Source organism: Dictyostelium discoideum, assembly GCF_000004695.1.
Source record: "Dictyostelium discoideum AX4 chromosome 5 chromosome, whole genome shotgun sequence".
In the NCBI taxonomy this organism is placed as follows: domain Eukaryota; phylum Evosea; class Eumycetozoa; order Dictyosteliales; family Dictyosteliaceae; genus Dictyostelium; species Dictyostelium discoideum.
In genome coordinates this window covers 1,790,514-1,809,902 of record NC_007091.3, presented here as the reverse complement: position 1 = coordinate 1,809,902, position 19,389 = coordinate 1,790,514, and the positions used below count along the sequence as shown (strand labels likewise).

Below are 19,389 nucleotides of genomic sequence, written 5' to 3'. Positions count from 1 at the left end.
CCCTTTTTTTTTTTTTGTTTTGTGGAAAAGATCGGTGCAAAAATAAAAAATAAAAATAAAAATAAAAAAAAAAAAAAAAAAAAAAATGTAATTTAAAAGAAAACTTTTCTTTGATTTTCAATCAACAAAATACGATATTTGTAGATTTTTTCAAAAAAAGCTAAATTTAATACAAACCCTTTATTAATTTTTTTTAATTTAATTTTTTTTTTTATTTTTTTTTTTTATTTTTCTTTATTTTTATTTTTATTTTTTTTAATTTAATTTTTTTTTATTTTTTTTTTATTATTATTATTATTATCTTTTTTTATTTGATTAATAATTTAATTTTGTTTATGATTCCGAAAAAAAAAAAAAAAAAAATTATGAAAAAAAATATTTGTTGGTAATTTATTTTTTATTTTTATTTTTATTTTTTTTTTTTTTTTGAAATTTTTTTTAGGAAATTTTTTCTTGAACACAAAAAAGGGTAATAATTGAAGGGTTTTAAAATATATATAATTACCAAATATTTTATTTTTTTTTTTTTAATTTTTTTATTTTTTTTTATTTTTTTTTTTCAGAATTTTTTTTTTTATTTTTTATTTTTTTTTTTTTATTTTATTTTTTTTTTTTTTAAATAACACAATGACAGAAAACGATAAATATAGATTCAAAGAACCAAAATTTTCATTCACAGATTATTATAAAGATTTTATCAATTTATATCCAGAGGAGTTTGATCAAGTTTCAAAAGATATAAAAAATTTAAAAAGTGGAGAAAAAAAGTTTCAGGTTGAAGCATCATGTTATGATTTAAAAATAGAATATGAAGAATGTAAAAAAAAACTATCATTTTTCCACACATATTTTTGTTTTGAAGAAGCCAATAAATTTCATGAATGTGTAAAAGTAAATGATGTAAGTTTTAAATAAAATAACTTTTTTTTTTTAAAAAAAAAAAAAAAAAAAATATTTATTAATTATTCATTTTACTCTAGAGAAAATTTGATAGATATTTGAAATATTATATTTATAGTAATAAACAATCATACATGGAATATTGGGAAAATCAAGAAAAGGAATATTTAGAAAAATTACAAAAAGAGACATCAAAAAAATAAAAGTTTATTCAACCCATAAAAAAAAAAAAATAATAATAAAAAAAAAAAAAATAAAATTAAAAATAAAAAAAAAAAAAATAAAAAATTGGTGGTATGTAATGTCATCATCATTATCACATAATCACAATCAAAATCATAATTAAATAAATTAATCATATGAAAATTTTTCAATGAAAACCGAAACGTCTTCATTGCCAAAAAAAAAAAAAAAAAAAAAAAAAAAAGTAAAAAAAATAAGTAAAAACCCATCTAATTAAAATAATTTAAATTTAATTTAATTCAAAAAAAAAAAAAAAAAAAAAAAAAAAAAAAAAAATTTTATTTTAAAAATTGAAAAAAAAAAAATTTTTTTTTCCACCTTATTCAACAAATAAAAAACACACACACAATTATTTCATTTTATTTTATTTTATTTTATTTTATTTTTTTTTTTAAATTTTTTAATAATTTTAAAACACCCCCACAAAGTCCATTGTTTAATTTTATTTTTTTATTTTTTTTTACTTTTTTTATTTTTTAAAAATTGTAATATTAGCGTATAAATTTAAAGTATTATATATTTATATATATATATATAATATACATCATAAAAGGAAATTAAAGGAATGGACGAATTTACATCTGATAGTTTAACAACATCAAGATTATTAAGACAGGTAAGTTATCAATATTATATTACAATTACTATTGCTATTTTATTATTTATTTCACCATTTTCAAAGAGTCATTGTTATCGTGATATGTTGTAATTTGTGTTTTAAAATATTTTATATTTTTTTTTTTGTTTTTTTTTTATAGTCGATCTAAAAGATCAATGTTCATTGTTGTGGATAGTAAATATAAAATTTGTTTATTTTTTTTTACACGTATAGTTTTTTTTTTTTTCTTTCCCTATCTATAAAATTATTTTAAATAAATTGAATAAAAACCATAATAAGATAAAAAAAAAAAAAAAAAAAAAAAAAAAAAAAAAAAAAAAAAAAAAAATAATAATAATAATTAATTATCTGTAAAAATAATATAGCTATAATAACTAATTTTTTACAATTAATATAATTTTATTTTATTTTATTTTTTATATTTAATTTCTTTTAAAATTAGTTTTTTTTTTTATTTTTTTTTATTTATTATTCAAAACAATTAATTATAATATCAATATCAATATCAATAATAAAAATAAAAATAGAAATAAAAATAAAATCATTATAATAATATCATAATAAAAAAATATATATATTTATAAATTCTTCATTTATTTATTTATTTATTTATTTTTTTATTATTTGTTAATTATTATTATTTTTTTTATTTTTTTTTAAAAATATAATGAAAAAATATTATTCAACATTTTATAATATAAGCGATAATAATATTAATGATTTTTATTCCACCGAAATTAAACTTAAAAAGATTTCACATTCAGATAGTTTAAGCTCAGTTGGTAGTAGTAGTAATAGGTCAAATTCAAATTATGAAAATAAAATTAATAATGGAATAATTAATGATTTCGATTCAACCAATGCAAACGATGGTATAAGTAATAATAGTAATAATAGCAACAACAACAATAATAGTAGTAGCATTTTAAAAATTCATCAATCACCACAATCAATATTATCAACAGAACAACAACATCAAATTCAACAATATCAACAATATCATCAACAACAAATTTATGAATCTGGTTATGTTCCACCTCATGTATATATTTTTGATCCAGATTATAAATCGAATAATGATGAAGAAGATAAAGAAAAAAGATCATTAATTGAATTAAATAAAAGTACAGATTTATCAAATATAAAAACAACAACAACAACAACAACAACAACAACACCACCACCATTGATGATACCAGAGAATGAAGAAGAGAATAAACAATTAAGACAAGAAATATTGAATGAATTATCAAAATCTGAATCTTTTACAAAGATAAAGGAACCTGGAGAAATTTATGGATTTTGTGAATGTTCATTATTGTATAACCATTTGACATGTGCCAATTTAGTGATTACATCAAATTATTTAATATTTTTACCACAACAACAGGTTGATAGTGATTATGTTTTAGAGAATTATCTTTATAAGAAGGGTGATTTCTTTTGGAAGAAATATTGGTTCGTTTTAACACCAGATTCAATAAGTTGGTATAAAAGTTCAATTCTAAAGGAAACTCATTATCCAAATGGTACCATACTGTTATCGAAAATTGTCACCGTTGATAAATTGGATCCCGAAGAAACAGGCAAACCATTTTGTTTGCAAATTATGACCAATACTTCAATTCATTTAATTCAATTAGATACTGAACCACAATTGGAGCATTGGTATCATGAAATCAATAGAATGCAAAAGAATCTAAATGTCACAATACCCATTGGTGATATAGTTTCAATCACAATGGAGTCAAATGCAGCCCTATTCTTTGATTCGTTATGTTTGACACTGAAAAAGGGTGAGAATTGTTTAGTGACACCTTCATCCTCTTCCAATGAGGTCTATTCATTGTTAATTAAACTTTGGAATAGAAATAGGGGTGTGACAGTAGTTGAGCCAGAGAAACAACAGCGTCTATTGGAATTTCAAAAAACTTTTAAATTATCTCAAGGTGTTAATCTTTTAATTGAAACTCCATGTGTGTTTTATCAAGATGAGGAGTTCTCTTATGAAGGTGTTTTATATGCAACGACCGAGGGTACATTATATTTCTCCTCATTGGATAGTGTTTTAATTATACCTGAATCTGATATCTATGCAATTACAATCGATAGAAAATCCGATAACCGTGATGCTCTAAAAGTTTATACTACCGATTACGATGTTTTATTCTTTGATTCAATCGATGATATTGAAACTTTCTTTAATGTAATTTCAACAAGTTTAGCTCGTTCAAATCCAAAGATTTTCTTTTCAACCGTTGGTCAAATACCACCAATTGATGAACCAAAACATGATGAAAAAGAACATAAATCAACTTATCAAACAATTAGTAGTGGTATTAGATCTTGGAAAATACCAATACCATCTTTACCAAATTTTTCAATTCCAATTCCAAAATCAATACCAATACCATTATTTAGATCAAAATCATCAAGTCATTTAGATCCTCAAAATTCACAACAACAACAACAACAACAACAACAATCATCATCACTACAATTAGATGATAATAATAATAATATTGTAATACCACATACATCAAATCCAACAACTATAATACCTTCAACTTCATCATCATCAGCAATACCACCACCACCATCATCAACATCATCAACATCATCAACGACACATGAAAAAACAATAATTATTCAAAAGAATTCAAGTATCAATTCAACATTTCATGATATTTTCCCATTATTACCATTAGATGAAACTGTAATTATGTTTCAAAATTGTTCATTGTATTATTATTCATATGATTCAAATGTTGAAGGTATAGTTTATATAACAAAATCATATATAGCATTTAATCCATCACCTTTAGATAAGCAACAACAACAACAACAACAACAACAACAACAACAACCCAATAGTTCATCAATAACATCAACAACGTATGATCGTGATTTAGATACAGATTCCGATACAGATTCTGAATCAGATTTTGATTATCCAAAACAGAGTCAACATGATAATTCAGTGGTAATGGTTAATAATAATCAATATAAGGTTAAAGAAGTTTTAATGAAAAAAGCCTTAATTCCAATTGAAGATATCGTTAGTGTTACAAAAGAAAGATTCTTATTATTCTTTAATCAATGTGTTAAAATTATTACATTGGATCATAAATGGATTTTTGGTTCTTTAAATAATATAAATAGTTTTTATAATTTAATTTTAGAAACTTGGAAACAAATTCCAAAAACTTTATTAGATTCTTCATCCTCATCTTCATCATCATCGTCATCATCATTATTATCATCATCACCCAATAATAATAATAGCGATTTAAATATTAATGGTAATAGTGAGGGTAGTATATTTACACCTTTAGAAAGTATAAAAATAAAGAATAAACTTGGTTTACCAGCTGATGAAGTTTTAATAACTTGGTTTAATTGTACAAATTTTAAAGGTGCTCAATTAAAGTATGGTTTCCTTTATATTAGTAATAATAATATTTGTTTTAGATCAAAATTTGGTTTCCAGAAAAGAACCATCGTCATACCATTATCACAGGTTATTGAAATTAAAAAATATTCAGCTTTTATTCCAAATGGTATTAAAATTACTACTGCAAGTCATCATGAATTTCAATTTGCATCTTTTATTCATAGAAATAGAGTTTATCAAATTTTATATGAAACTTGGTTAAAAGCTAATAATAAGAAATCAAATTCCTCAAATTCACTTTCAAGTTCACCAACAATTACTTCACCATTAGCGATTTCACCATCTATTGCATCACCTTCAATTACACCACCTTCAAGTACACCACCTTCAAGTACAACACCTTCAAGTACAACACCAACCATTACATCACCAACCATTCATTCAACTTTACCATCAACTGTAGTATATAATGATATTCAAGAAATTATTGATGGTGAAAATAATTCAAATAATAATAATAATAATAATAATACAAATAATACAAATAAAAGTAATAGTTTCATTGGAAATGTTGAAGAAGATGTAGATAAAATTAAAAGGTCTATAAAATCATTACCAATTTTAAAAATTCATAGTGCTCAACAACAACAACAACAACAACCAAAAACAACGACAACAACAACATCAACGACTACAACAAATTTAATATCACCAAGATTATTAACACCATTAACAATAACTCAATCACCAGGATTTTCAAGTTTAGTTAATTCACCAATTTTACCAGTTAAACCTTTAAGAATAACAATATTAACAATTGGATCAAGAGGTGATATTCAACCATTTATTGCATTATCATTAGGATTGAAAGAGTATGGTCATAATGTAACATTGGCAACTCATGAATTGTATAGAGATTTAATTAGTAAAGAGTTTGGATTAAATTATCAACCATTGGGTGGTGATCCAAGGGAATTAATGGATCTTTGTGTTAGAAATGGTATTTTCACACCAAAATTCATTAAAGAGGCCCTAAGTAGATTTAGATCATTCATTGATGACCTTTTATTAACATGTTGGAAAGCCGTTCAAAATAGTAATACTCAAGTATTGATTGCAACACCTGGTTGTTTTGCTGGTCCACATATTGGTGAAGTATTACAAATTCCATTCTTTAATGCATTCACTATGCCATTCACTAGGACTAGAACCTATCCAAATCCATTCGCACCATTTGCATCCCATCAAATGGGTGGAGTTTTCAATTTGGCAACTCATGTAATGATGGAGAAAGTTTTATGGCAACCTATTAGTGGTCAAATCAATCAATGGCGTACCGAAACTTTGAAAATACCACCTTGGAATTCTTCTGTATCAATCAATGAAACCTATAGAATGCCTTATCTCTATTGTTTTAGCAAATATTTAGTACCAAAACCACCAGATTGGTCCGGTGAAATTGCAATCACTGGTTATTGGACTTTGAAAAATCAAGCCAATTCTGATTCTCCACCTGATGATTTAATTCAATTCCTCAATGAGGAATCTTCAACTGAAAATGATGATATTCCAATCTATATTGGTTTCGGTTCAATTGTAATTGATAATCCAACTGCTTTATCTTTATTATTAATTGAAGCAATTAAATTATCTGGTAAAAGAGCAATCATTTCACAAGGTTGGGGTGGTTTAAGTATTGATGAACATAATAATAACAACAATAATAATAACAATAATAATAATGGAGAAAATTCAGATTCAAATAAATCATCATTACAATCAAATAGAATTTATTTATTAAAGAAACCAGTTGATCATAGTTGGTTATTTGAAAAAGTATCATTAGTAATTAGTCATGGTGGTGCTGGTACAGTTGCTGCAAGTTTACTTGCTGCCAAACCAACTATAGTGGTACCATTTTTTGGTGATCAATTCTTTTGGGGTGAACGAATTAAACAAACTGGTATTGGTACATCGATACCATTCGATATATTAACTGCTAAATCTTTGTCATCTCATATCATTTCAATATTGAACGAACCATCAGTTAGAGCAAAAGTTAACAAAATGTCACATCTCTTAAAGAGAGAGGATGGTGTAAAAACTGCAATTGATTTCATTCATCGTTATTTACCATTCAGTTTTATACCACCAAGAGAGATTCCATTTTCTTCAGCTCCAAATAGTTGTATGGGTTGTAAACAACCATTCACACTATTACATGTAATGAAAGCACGTGTCCATTGTCATTGTTGTGGTAAAATATTTTGTGAATCTTGCACATCACATAAATGTCCAATTAAAAAATATAGAATTAATACTCCAGTTAGAGTTTGCGATAAATGTTTTAATGATCTTCAATCAAATCCAAGTTCAAATAGTTTTATTTTAAATGATTAAATTAATTAAATTAATTAAATTAAAAATAATAATAATAATAAATAAATAAATAATATTTGAAAAAAAAAAAAAAAAAAAAATCTCCATTTTTCCCTTTTTTTTCATTTTTTTTTTTTTCAATTTTTTTTTTTTTTTTTTTTTTTTTTTTTTTTTTTTTTAATCAAAAATATTATTTTTTGAATTTATTATTAGTTTATTATTATTAAAATTTTATTATTATTTTTGTTATTATTTTGATATAAAATAAAAAGAATTAATTTTTAATATCAAACAGTTATATAAAACTATCATGATTTTCATTTTTTCATTTTTTCATTTTTTTTTAAAATTTTTTGAAATTTTTTTTTATTTTTTTTTTTTTTTTTTTCGCATTTTTAACAAATTAAAAATAATAATTGTTCTTCATTTTCCCCTCTGAAACACTTGACAAATTTTTATCTTTTTTTTTATTTTCATTTTATTTTTATTTTTATTTTTTCATTTTTTTTTTTTTTTTATTTTTTTTTTTTTTTAGCGACTTGTAAATATATATATACTATAGAGAGACTTAAAATGAATTTTTTGCCTCAAAAAACATCAGTGTGGCAATTTAAAGCATATCAAGCATGGGTGAAAACTATATTAATAACAGAATTGGTTGAAGAGAATGATACAGCGGCAGAGATTTATAGTGCAATTGGTTTAGATACAGGAAAATGGGAACGTGCGAAAATAAAAAGGTATTATTGTTTTGAATCATCAAAAAGTAATGCAACAGAATCTAAAAATAAATGGCAAGCAAAGAATGAACCATTTGAAGCTGATTTCATTACAATGGATTTAAATAAAGATAATATTGAATCATTTTTACAACCAATTCCCAATAATAATAATAATATAAATAATAATATAAATAATAATATAAATAATAGTACAAATAATAATATAAATAATAATAATAATAATAATAATAATAATAATATAAATATATCTAAATTACCACAATTTGATGTGATTGCATGTTTTGATGGTTTACAAAATTCATTTACAGATCCGACTCAAGCAGAACAATTTATAAAGAATGCAAGTAGTAGGTTAAAAGTTGGTGGTTTTTTTTTTGGTATGATGCCTGATTCTTCAGCACTTTGGTATAAAGCTCAAAAAGAAACTTCTTCTTCTGGTTTACCAATCATTAAATCAAATTTATTTAATATCACTTTTGATTCGGAAATTCAATCATTTTTCGGTTGTAAATATAATTTAACCATTCCAACAGAATTAAATTTGTCTGAAAATTTAGTTCATTTTCCTTCATTTTTAAAGTAATTATTATTATTATTATTTTTATTTTTATTTTTCTAAAAAAGAAAATAATATTAAAAATAGAAAAAAAAAAAAAAAAACTAATTTAATTTTTTTTTTTTTTTTTTTTTTAATAATAGCCTTTGTAAAAAATATAATTTAACATTAGTAGAAGCAACAAATTTATCAGAATTTTATGATGAAAATAAAAAGAATTATGAGAGTAAATTAAAACAATCTGGTGTATATATAAATGGAATTAAAAAGATTGAACAAAACCAATTAGATTTAATAGGTAGGTTTTTTTTTGATTTTTTATTTTTTTTTTTTTTTTTTTTTTTTTTTTTTTTTTTTGGAAAAAATAAATTAAAATCAATACTAATCATTTCTTTATTTTATAGGTTTATATACAACTTTTATATTTGTTAAGGAATTACCACAACCAAAAATAATAAAAATAATAAACTAAATTTAGTTTTATTAATAAAATCTTTGTTTTTTCATTTTTTTTTTTATTTTTGGAAATGTTTTTCCCACTTTTTAATCTTTTTTTTTTTATTTTTGTTTTTTTTTTTTTTTTTATATTTTTTTTAAAATTTTTTGAATTTTTTTTATTTTTCAATAAATTCATTGTGTGTGATAATTTTTTTTTTTTTATAAAATTTATTTCTCTTTTTTAAAAAAAAAAATAAATAAATAAATAAACAAATAATAAATTGTTCGAAAATTTTGTAAATAAAATAAATAAATAAATAAATAAATAAAAATATCAAAATGAAACTTTATGATAATGGAGTTGCAGTTTTAGGTTGTGGTAATTTAGGAAATGCTATTGCAAAAGGTTTAGTTGCATCAAAACAATTTAAATCAAATCAAATAGTATTGACTAAAAGAAATTTATCAACTATTGAACCATTGAAAAGGGAAGGATATCATGTGACAACATCAAATCATGATGCAGTATCAAGATGTAAGATTGTAATCGTTTGTGTTGTACCAGCTCAATTGGATGATTTATTAGATTCTATTAAACAATCAGTAACAGAGAATCATATAATCATTAGTGTTGTGTCAGGTGCTTCAATCGAAGATATTAGATCACATTTAGAAAAGGATGTACCAATTGTTCGTGCAATGCCAAACACTGCAATTCAACATTGTCAAAGTATGACTTGTCTTGCAATTCGTTCCTCTCATCAAAAATCAACAAACTCCCCATCGGATAAAGCAAAAGATAATGCTTTAGAAGTAGCTAAAAAAATTTTCAATTGTTTAGGTATGTCCATCGTTTTAAGTGAAGAACAAATCGTTCCTGCTACCGCTTTATGTGCTTGTGGTATCGCTTTCTTTTGTAGAGCCATTAGGTAATTATTTAATTCAAACATAATTTATTTTTTCGTTTATTTATATATATAAAAATATATTAATATTGGGAATTTCTTTTTTTTTTTTTTTTTTTTGTGTGTTTAAACAGAGCTGCTGCTCAAGGAGGTTGTGAAATTGGATTCCATGCTGAAGATGCAATTAGAATAGCGGCTCAAACTGCTAAAGGTGCTGCTACTTTATTATTAGAAAATAATTTCCATCCAGAATATGAAATCGATAAAGGTATGTATATTTATATATTTGCAAAGGGTATGACCAACCTAATATTTAACACTCTTTTTTTATTTATTTTAGTAACCACCCCACAAGGTTGCACTATTGCAGGTTTAAATCAAATGGAGCATGCAGGTTTTTCATCTGCAATGATCAAGGGTATTGTTACAAGCTCTGATAAAGCTGCTTCCCTTTATACTCAAAAACAACAAAATAAAAAACAACAACAATTAAAACAACAACAACACCAACAACACCAACACCAACAACACCAACAACACCAACAACAAGTTCAACAACAAGAACCACATCAATACCAACAACAACAACAACAATCACACCAACAATCACAATACAATCAAGGACATAACTACGGACATCAAAACCAACACCATCACAATCATGATGACCAACATCAAAACTATTATAATCAAGATCAAAAGAGAAGAAACAACAGAAAACACAGATCCAATGAAAACTATGACAACCACCATCACCACAATCAACAATATCAACAACATCAACAACCAACTCAACAAGAATCTCAAGAACAAACCCAACAACCAGAGCAAACTCAATCCACTAATCAAAGTAATCAAAGAAGAAATAGCGAGAGTAGAAATGGTAAATCACCACAAAAACAACCACAAAAACAATCACAAGTTCAACAACCAAGTTCAACAACTGAGAACACTGATCAACAACAACAACAACAACCACCACAAGAACAACAACAACAACAAGAACAACCACAACAACCACAAGAACAACAACAACAACCAAATGTAGTTGATGAAGCCGAGAGACCAAAGGAACAACAACAACAACCACAACAACAACAACAAACGATTGATAAGAAAGGTTATAACAATAATAGAAGAGGTGGTAGACACTATAGTTACAATAATAATTATAATAGCCATCATCATAGACATAATGGAATAAATAAAAATAGTTCTTCAATGTATCATGATGAAAAAAGACACGAGGTTAAAACAGAACAAATAAATTAATAAAATAACCAAATTCTTATTTTCTAATATGTATATATCTTTTTTTTTTAAAAAAAAAAAAAAAAAAAAATTTTTCTTTCCCAAAAAAAAAAAAATAAATAAAAAAATAAATTAATAAATTTCTTTCCAAAAAAAAAAAAAAAAAATTAAAAATTAAAAAATAGTGTTTAATCTGGTGAATTCAAATAAATAAATAAAATTTTTTTTTTTTTTTTATCTAATCACAAATATTTTTTTTTTTTTTTTTTTTTTTTTTTTATAACAGAACCTTTTTTTATTTTTTTTTTTTTATTCTTTAAATATCAAAAAAAAAAAATAATTACCCCATCATTAAAAAAAAAAAAAGTAAAAAATGGATAATATTTTAAAAAATGATAATGAAAAGAGAAATATTTTGGAAAAAATTAAAAAGAAAGGAGGATTTAAGCAATTAGAAAGATTTGAAAATGAAATTGAATTAGGCCAATCAATAATGATAACTGACGATTTCAATGATCCAAATATCATCATTAGTTTAACAATAAATGATGGAGTTTTTAAAGTTTATGTAAATAATAATTTAAATCCAATTAAAGTATTTTTAGAATCTTTTAATTGGAGTTCTGGTTTTTATAATAATATTATTTTTAATGAATATTTTAAAAATAATTGTAATTTAAATAAAAATGGAAATTCAATTAATTATCACATTAAAAAGTCAATGTAAATACTTAATTATTATTAATTTATTTATTTTTACATTTATTATAATAAAATTTTAATATTAAAAATTAAAATATAAAAAAGTGATGAAATAAATTTTGTTGAATTAGATGAAAGAGTTAGATTTCTTCTAAAGGATATAATAAAATCACATGGTTTTCAAAACATTGAAATTGGTGAAGACCCTAATCATGTTGAATATAGAGAATATATTCTTTGTAATATCGATGGTTGTAATAATGAAAAAACTATAATAAATGAATTTAAATTAAGAATTGATGGAAATGAAGTACCATTATCAATTAATGAGGGATATTACATTTGTGGACTATGGAAATGTAAAACAATGTTTTCAATGGATGAAATAATTTGGAGTATTAAAAATGGTTTTTCTTGGTGTTATAAATTAAAAGATGGAACTTTAGTATCATGGGCAATTGGCTTTTCAGACGGAAGAATTGCCCAATTTAATACATTAGAAGAATTTAGAGGAAAAGGATATGGTACCAAAGTTGTATCAAAATTAATAATTTCCTATCTTGAAAAAGGAATTAATCCATTAGTATATATTGATGGTGATAATTACATTTCTCAAAACCTTTTTAGTAAAATTGGATACAATAGATCTACAGTAGAAGTGTTTGGTCTTAATGCTAAAAAATAAAATAATACTGGTCAAAAAAAAAAAAAAAAAAAAACAATATAATAATTATATTAAAATAATATTTATTATATTTATTATATTTTATAAATAATTTTTAAAAAATTATCAAAAAATATAAAAGGGAAACAAAATATATATAGAAAATGATATTCTAATAAAAAAAAAATTATTTTAAGGGTTAATTTTATTTATTATAGTTAACACCACCTATTTCAGAATCGAGTAAAAAAAAGTGTGTTTATAGAAAAAAAAAAAAAAAAATAATAATAAGTGGATAGAGAAAAAAAAAAAAAAAAAAAAAAAATTGAAGTTTTAAAAAATTTAAATTCTAAGATATAAAAAAAAGAGTTTTTATTTTTTAAATATATTTAATCAATTAAAAAAAAAATAAAATAAAAAAAAAAATGAAATTATTTTTAGCATTTTTAGTTTGTGTTGTTTTAAGTTATAATAATTTAGTTTTATCATTTCCATGTGGAATGGATTTAAAGAATACATATAAAAATCAAAGTTATTATTATTTTAAAACAGCAGAAGTTGCTTGTCTACCATATAATTCAATTGCTGTAACTTTCCCAAAATTTGAATTTAATAATTTCACAACAACAGCAACTGGTAAATTTTGGAATCAACAAGTAGGACCACAACAAAATGAATTTTCACAATGGGTAGTTGGGAAATGTGATGATAATATAACCCAATATAGAGTTGGTTTCTTTGAAAACAATAAAACAATTTATATTCAAAGTACAAATCAATCAAACTATTGTGAAATTGCCACAATTTTCCCATTCACAATGATATGGGTTGAAACTGTCCACCAAGAGTATTGTTTAAATAAATAGATATAAAAAAAAAAAAAAATTAAATAAATAATAAAAAGTATGGCAAAATATTTTTAATTAGGCGCTTATTAAAATTACAAAAACTATCATTCGATTATTTATTTTTATAATTTATTTTAAAATTATTTATTTTCATTTTTTTTTTTTTTTTTTTTTTTATGAAATATATTATCTATTATAATAATATAAATACAATAAGGAATGGGAGGGTGTATTAAATATGATTTTTTATAATAAAAAAAATGTACAGTGGGGTTGATAAAATGTTTGTTTGTTTGTTTGTTTGTTTGTTTGTTTGTTTGTTTGTTTGTCGTTGTTTAAACTATGATATTTTGTGAATGATTAAGATCGCTTTAAAGTTTATTATTATTATTATTATTATTATTATTATTATTATTATTATTATTATTATTATTATTATTATTATTATTATTATTATTATTATTATTATTATTATTATTATTATTATTATTATTATTATTATTATTATTATTAATAATTTTTTTGAAAAAAAAAAAAATTAATAAGTAGCTTCACCATCTCCATCAGAATCACCACCCATATCAGAATCATCATCTACACCACCACCATCATCATAATCACCTTCATCCTCTTCTTCTGGTTCCTCCTCTTCATTTTCCTCACCTTCACCTTCACCTTCACCACCTTCTTTTTCTAATTTTTGTAATTCCTCAATAGTTTTATTTGACATATTGAGTTTTTTCTTTGTTTTCTTTTTATTTACAACCAATTCATATGGAAAATAACCATATTTTATACCTACTAAACCTATTTCAAATGTTGATCCTGTATCATCATTTTTCTCAAACCTATTTGAATATCTTTCAATACCATCTAATTTAAATCAATTTTTAACAATAAAAAAAAAAAAAATTGAAATTGAAATTAATAATTATTATTATTGTTATTATTTGAATGATATATTTGAATATATTATAAGGTACCTTTTGGTTTTATTGAATCTCTACTAAGATTGTAAATTGAAAAAGGGATGCTTTCTTTTAATTTAATAACGTATTCAATCATACGATAATTTGCGCTATCAATTATTGGTATAGATGGCATATCTTTTCTTGGGGGATATATTGGTTTTGGAATATCAAATGATAATTTATCTTTCTTTTCACCATCTTCGTCATCATCATTATCTCTATCTCTTTTACCTAAACTCGATAAACCACCATTACTTGGTCCTCTATACATTATTATTGTTATATTATATTACTGAATAACCTTTTTTTGTCCTTATTTAATATATACACGCGTCTTTATATAAACAAATTATGTTTTTTTTTTTTTTTTTTTTTTTATAAAAATAAAAAAAAAAATTTACGAAAATTAAAAGAATTACCAAGCGATCCTCCATCTTTTTTTTCATTTTTCATTTTTCACTTTTTTTTTTTTTTTTTTTTTTTTTTTGACTTTTTTTTTTGAAAAAAAACCTGTTGATCTGTTTTTGGAACATTTGTTATTTATATCCATTTGTTTTTATTTCTATTATTTGTTTGTTTTTTTATTTTATTTTTTTTTATTTTATTTTTATTTTTTTGTTGTCTGTAATTTTATCTTTTTAATTTTTTTTTTTTTGGGAAACTTTTTAGAAATCAGGCTCACCATCACCACCTTCATCAGGATCATCCATATCTTCATCATCATCTACACCTACCTCCTCACCATAATCACCATCTTCTTCTTCTTCCTCCTCTTCCTCCTCTTCCTCCTCTTCATTTTCCCCTTCCTTTCCTTCTTCCTCTTCTTTTTGTAATCCATCTAATGTTTTTGTATTTATAAGTGCTTTCTTTTTTGGTTTCTTTTTATTCACTACCAAATCGTATGGAAAATAACCATATTTAATACCTGGTAATTTTAATTCAATAGATGTTGTTTTCTCTTTAACTTTTGTAAATCTATTTGAATATCTTTCAATTCCATCTTTTTTTTTTAAAAATAATTTTTTTCCACAAAAAAAAAAAAAAAAAAAAAAAAAAAAAAAAAAAAAAAAAAAAAAAAAAAAAAAAAGCCATCAGTAAACAGAAAAAGAGATTCCAACAGTACCAACCAAAATAAAATAATATAAAATAAAATAAATAAAATAAAATAAAATAAATAAAAAAAAAAATAAATAAAAAAAAATAAAATAAAATATTATTTATTTAATAATAATTCAGAATAATTTAAAAGCTTACCTTCATCTTTAAAAGATTTTTGATTTAAATTATATATTGAAAATGGTATATTTTGTTTAATTTTTATAACAGTTGTAAGCATTGTATAATTATGTATATCTATAGTTGGTAAAAATGGTATATCTTTTCTTGGAGGATATATTGGTTTTGGTATTTCAAATGAAAATTTGGATTTTTTATCATCACTTTCTTCATCTTCATCCTTATCTCTTTTCTTTAAAATATCCACTCCTCCATTACTTTGTTGTTTAAACATTTTATTTAAATAAATAAAAAAAAATAATAGAAAAAAAAAAAATAAAAAGAAAAATAAAAAATTTAAATTGGGTGTGGAATAATATTAATTTAATAAAAAAAATTATTTGAAAATTTTGAAAAAAAAAAAAAAAAAATTAATAAAAAAAAAAAATTAAATAAATTATTTGAAAACTATAACTGCTAATAAAAAATATCTTGACAAGATATTTTTTATTTTTATTTTTTTTTATTTATTTCCGATTTCATTGTCAAAAGTTTTTATTTTTATATTTTTATTTTTACATTTTTTTTTTCATTTTTTTTTTTTTTTTTTTTTTTAATTATTTAATTTTATTTATTTTTAATATAAAATTAAAGTGCCTAAAAATAAACTAAATGATATCAAATTGTAAAAAAAATGAATGTAATCATTATGGTTTTTTTTTTTTTTTTTTTTTTTTTATTTATGGATTATAACTCAAGAGTTTTTTCTCCATTCTTCTTATATCCAATAACTATGGTAAATAATAAAGTGATTATTACCCAGAGGAATACTGTTAGAACTCCAATAATAAAAGAGATAACTATAGAATTACCAATAGATGCTAAATAATAGATTATTAAGTAAGTAAATAAGAAAATTATAAATGTGATTGCAAAAATGATTGTATTTCTAAATTGAATTAAAAGTTGAATGATTTGATTACTAAGTCCAAATTGTTGTTTTAAATAGTTTAAACTTGAATCAGATATTTCATTCAATAATGGTGAAGCAATAATATCATTAATATTTATTCCAAAGATATCACCATATGGTGAATGACTGAAACTTGATGATTGGGTTTCAAAATTTGGATATTTATCACCACTACTTTCATTATTTTCATTTTTTCCCCATTTAACATAATCTTGAATATTTTTAATAATGCTTGGTAATATTCCCTCATCTTCTTTTTTATCTTTGGTTTTTTCAAAATTGAATAAACCTAGAACATTATTAGAAAATTTTGAAAATACACTTTGATTTTCTTTTTCTTTTTGATTTTGTTTTTGTTTTTCACCACCATCTCCTATATTTAAATAATTTAAAATTTGATTTCCATAGTTTGAAAATGTATTAACTATACTGTCATCATTTTTTACTTTTGAATTTTTATTATTATTATTATTATTATTATTATTATTATTATTATTATTATTATTTTTATTATTATTCTCTTCAACTTTATTCCAATTATTTAAATAATTAAATAATTCACTACCATAACTTTGAATTAAAGCAGATACATCAACCTTTTCTTTTTTAGAATTCTCAACTTGAGAATTTATAAAACAATTATTTAAAATTAGTAATAATATTAAAACCAATTGAATATTTCTCTTTTGAAACTTCATTCCTTTTGTGTTTTTTTTTGAAAAAAAATAAAAAAACAATAAAAATTAAAAAAAAATAAAAAAAATAAAAAAAATTTTAAATCTCTTTTTATTTTTATCTTTTTTTCAAACACGTAAAAAAATATAAAAAATAATAAAAATTAATTTATATCTCTTTTTAATTTTTATTTTTACCTTTTTTTTTTCCACAAAAAAAAAACAAAAAAAAAAAAAATTTAAATAAATAATAACTAATTAAAAAAAAAATATATATATATATTTTTTTGGATTATTTATTCAAATAATATATTTTATTTTTTAAAATTTGTATTTATTTTATTTTTATTTCTTTGTTTTTTGTTTTTTATTTGAAACTGTTTCTTGAGTAGCAACAACAGGTTTTTCTTCAATTTCTTTTGCTGGTTTTTTAGCTGGTTTTGATTTTTGTTGTTGTGATTGTTGTGGTTGTTGTTGTTGTTGTTTATATAAAACGAATTGTTTTGATAATTGATCATTAGTTAATTTAAGTGTATTATTATTATCTTGTAAATTTTGAATTTGTTTTTTAAATTGTAAAATTTCTTTTTCATATTCTTGAATAGTTTTATTTAATTCCTATTTTTTTTTTTTTTTAAAAAAAAAAATTAATTATTTTATTAATAAAATATTAAAATAATTATATTGAATGAATATTATTAATAATTTTTTTTTAAAAATACTTACTATAATTTTATTATTATTTTCTAAATTTGTATGATTTGTAATTTGTTCATTTGAAACTATTGTATTTTCAATTCTAGATTGTAAATTTGAAACTGTAATTTTAATATTTCCATTATCATCGATTTGCTTTAATTTAATTGGTACACTTGTACGTTCAATATTATTTGAAGAGTATTTTTCAAATGGAGCTATTGGATCAGAGGCTTTTTTATTATTTTCAGCAGTACCATTAACATTGAAATTTAAAGAATCGATTGGATTCATCAATACACTTAATGAGGAGATACTACCTTTGATTGTATTTGCAATTGATCTAACTATTTGACGAGAGAAAGTATCCCATATATTACAATTACCATCGATTGAACCTGAAATTAATAAACTACCATCCATTGATAATGAAATTGATGTAATTGCTTTAGTATGACCATTAAATGTTTTTCTCTTATTTCCAACTTCATTTTCATTTGTAAATGATTGTGCAGCCAATGAATTATTTTTATTATTTTTATTTTGATTATTATTATTATTATTATTATTATTTATATTTAATAATTGAATTGATTGTGGATTTAATTGAATTAAATCAGTTTGATAGATTATACCATCACCACCACCAACATAACAAGTTGTTTCAGTTGAGTCTAAACAAACTGAAGTTAAATAAGTTGGGAAAATAATTGAATTTATACAACGACCAGTTACAAGGTCCCAAATTTTACAAGTTCTATCTAAAGATACTGAGAATAAACGACTGTTACAACCACCGAATGAGCAAACGATGGAGGTGATACCTAAAGAATGGTCAGAGAATGAATTACGTGCACGTAATAAACTGACGTCTCTATCTAAACATTGTTCAAAACTCCAACAATTGATTATACCATCGTCACCAGCCGTTATAATGTAAAAGTCATCTTTGGTGAATGTGATACATGAGATCTTGTTATAATGGGCCTCCCACATTCTCAAGAGGGTACCGGTTGAAACCTCCCATAAATAAACCATACCACTTGCACTACCCATCACTAGATAATTACCATCGGATGAACAACAGATTGGGCCTGATTTCTCTTGAATTGGGGTCTTGTAAATTGGTTGATCCTTTTTCCAATTGTAAATATTAATCATTGCTTTATTAGCTTGACTAGTTGCAAAATATTCACTACCAATAGTACAAAATCCATT

At 22.3% G+C, this 19,389-nt stretch overlaps 10 protein-coding genes across 10 annotated transcripts in view; 6 read left to right on the top strand and 4 right to left on the bottom strand.

Annotated features, from left to right (window-relative positions):
• Positions 1 to 627: 627 nt before the first annotated feature.
• Positions 628 to 1,103, top strand: DDB_G0288675 (hypothetical protein; the record flags this gene model as incomplete). Its single annotated transcript, XM_631525.1, has 2 exons — positions 628 to 900; positions 981 to 1,103. 2 exons carry the CDS (start codon positions 628 to 630, stop codon positions 1,101 to 1,103), a joined length of 396 nt encoding a protein of 131 aa, XP_636617.1.
• Positions 1,104 to 1,708: 605 nt separating this feature from the next.
• ugt52 (sterol glucosyltransferase) lies at positions 1,709 to 7,556 on the top strand (the record flags this gene model as incomplete). The annotated part of the gene is made up of 2 exons (XM_631524.1): positions 1,709 to 1,759; positions 2,514 to 7,556. The coding sequence occupies 2 exons, from the start codon at positions 1,709 to 1,711 to the stop codon at positions 7,554 to 7,556; spliced, it is 5,094 nt and encodes a 1,697-aa protein (XP_636616.1).
• A 552-nt stretch (positions 7,557 to 8,108) lies between these two features.
• On the top strand, positions 8,109 to 9,306 carry DDB_G0288673 (hypothetical protein; the record flags this gene model as incomplete). Its single annotated transcript, XM_631523.1, has 3 exons — positions 8,109 to 8,857; positions 8,978 to 9,132; positions 9,239 to 9,306. The coding sequence occupies 3 exons, from the start codon at positions 8,109 to 8,111 to the stop codon at positions 9,304 to 9,306; spliced, it is 972 nt and encodes a 323-aa protein (XP_636615.1).
• Positions 9,307 to 9,611: 305 nt separating this feature from the next.
• DDB_G0288671 (pyrroline-5-carboxylate reductase) lies at positions 9,612 to 11,449 on the top strand (the record flags this gene model as incomplete). The annotated part of the gene is made up of 3 exons (XM_631522.1): positions 9,612 to 10,201; positions 10,312 to 10,445; positions 10,518 to 11,449. The coding sequence occupies 3 exons, from the start codon at positions 9,612 to 9,614 to the stop codon at positions 11,447 to 11,449; spliced, it is 1,656 nt and encodes a 551-aa protein (XP_636614.1).
• Positions 11,450 to 11,801: 352 nt separating this feature from the next.
• On the top strand, positions 11,802 to 12,815 carry DDB_G0288669 (hypothetical protein; the record flags this gene model as incomplete). The annotated part of the gene is made up of 2 exons (XM_631521.1): positions 11,802 to 12,151; positions 12,236 to 12,815. 2 exons carry the CDS (start codon positions 11,802 to 11,804, stop codon positions 12,813 to 12,815), a joined length of 930 nt encoding a protein of 309 aa, XP_636613.1.
• Positions 12,816 to 13,219: 404 nt separating this feature from the next.
• Positions 13,220 to 13,660, top strand: DDB_G0288667 (hypothetical protein; the record flags this gene model as incomplete). The annotated part of the gene is made up of 1 exon (XM_631520.1): positions 13,220 to 13,660. The coding sequence occupies one exon, from the start codon at positions 13,220 to 13,222 to the stop codon at positions 13,658 to 13,660; it is 441 nt and encodes a 146-aa protein (XP_636612.1).
• A 520-nt stretch (positions 13,661 to 14,180) lies between these two features.
• Positions 14,181 to 14,884, bottom strand: DDB_G0288665 (hypothetical protein; the record flags this gene model as incomplete). Its single annotated transcript, XM_631519.1, has 2 exons — positions 14,181 to 14,515; positions 14,626 to 14,884. 2 exons carry the CDS (start codon positions 14,882 to 14,884, stop codon positions 14,181 to 14,183), a joined length of 594 nt encoding a protein of 197 aa, XP_636611.1.
• A 394-nt stretch (positions 14,885 to 15,278) lies between these two features.
• On the bottom strand, positions 15,279 to 16,123 carry DDB_G0288663 (hypothetical protein; the record flags this gene model as incomplete). The annotated part of the gene is made up of 2 exons (XM_631518.1): positions 15,279 to 15,613; positions 15,868 to 16,123. The coding sequence occupies 2 exons, from the start codon at positions 16,121 to 16,123 to the stop codon at positions 15,279 to 15,281; spliced, it is 591 nt and encodes a 196-aa protein (XP_636610.1).
• A 452-nt stretch (positions 16,124 to 16,575) lies between these two features.
• DDB_G0288661 (hypothetical protein) lies at positions 16,576 to 17,499 on the bottom strand (the record flags this gene model as incomplete). Its single annotated transcript, XM_631517.1, has 1 exon — positions 16,576 to 17,499. The coding sequence occupies one exon, from the start codon at positions 17,497 to 17,499 to the stop codon at positions 16,576 to 16,578; it is 924 nt and encodes a 307-aa protein (XP_636609.1).
• A 321-nt stretch (positions 17,500 to 17,820) lies between these two features.
• The window catches only part of wdr18 (WD40 repeat-containing protein), a gene marked incomplete at both ends in the record, with an annotated part of 1,791 nt that continues 222 nt past the window's right edge, over positions 17,821 to 19,389 (bottom strand). Inside the window, 2 exons of the mRNA XM_631516.1 lie at positions 17,821 to 18,093; positions 18,202 to 19,389. The exon at positions 18,202 to 19,389 is cut by the window's right edge and continues 222 nt beyond it. Of these exons, the coding sequence (XP_636608.1) occupies positions 17,821 to 18,093; positions 18,202 to 19,389 (1,461 nt within the window). The remainder of the gene's footprint in view (positions 18,094 to 18,201) is intronic.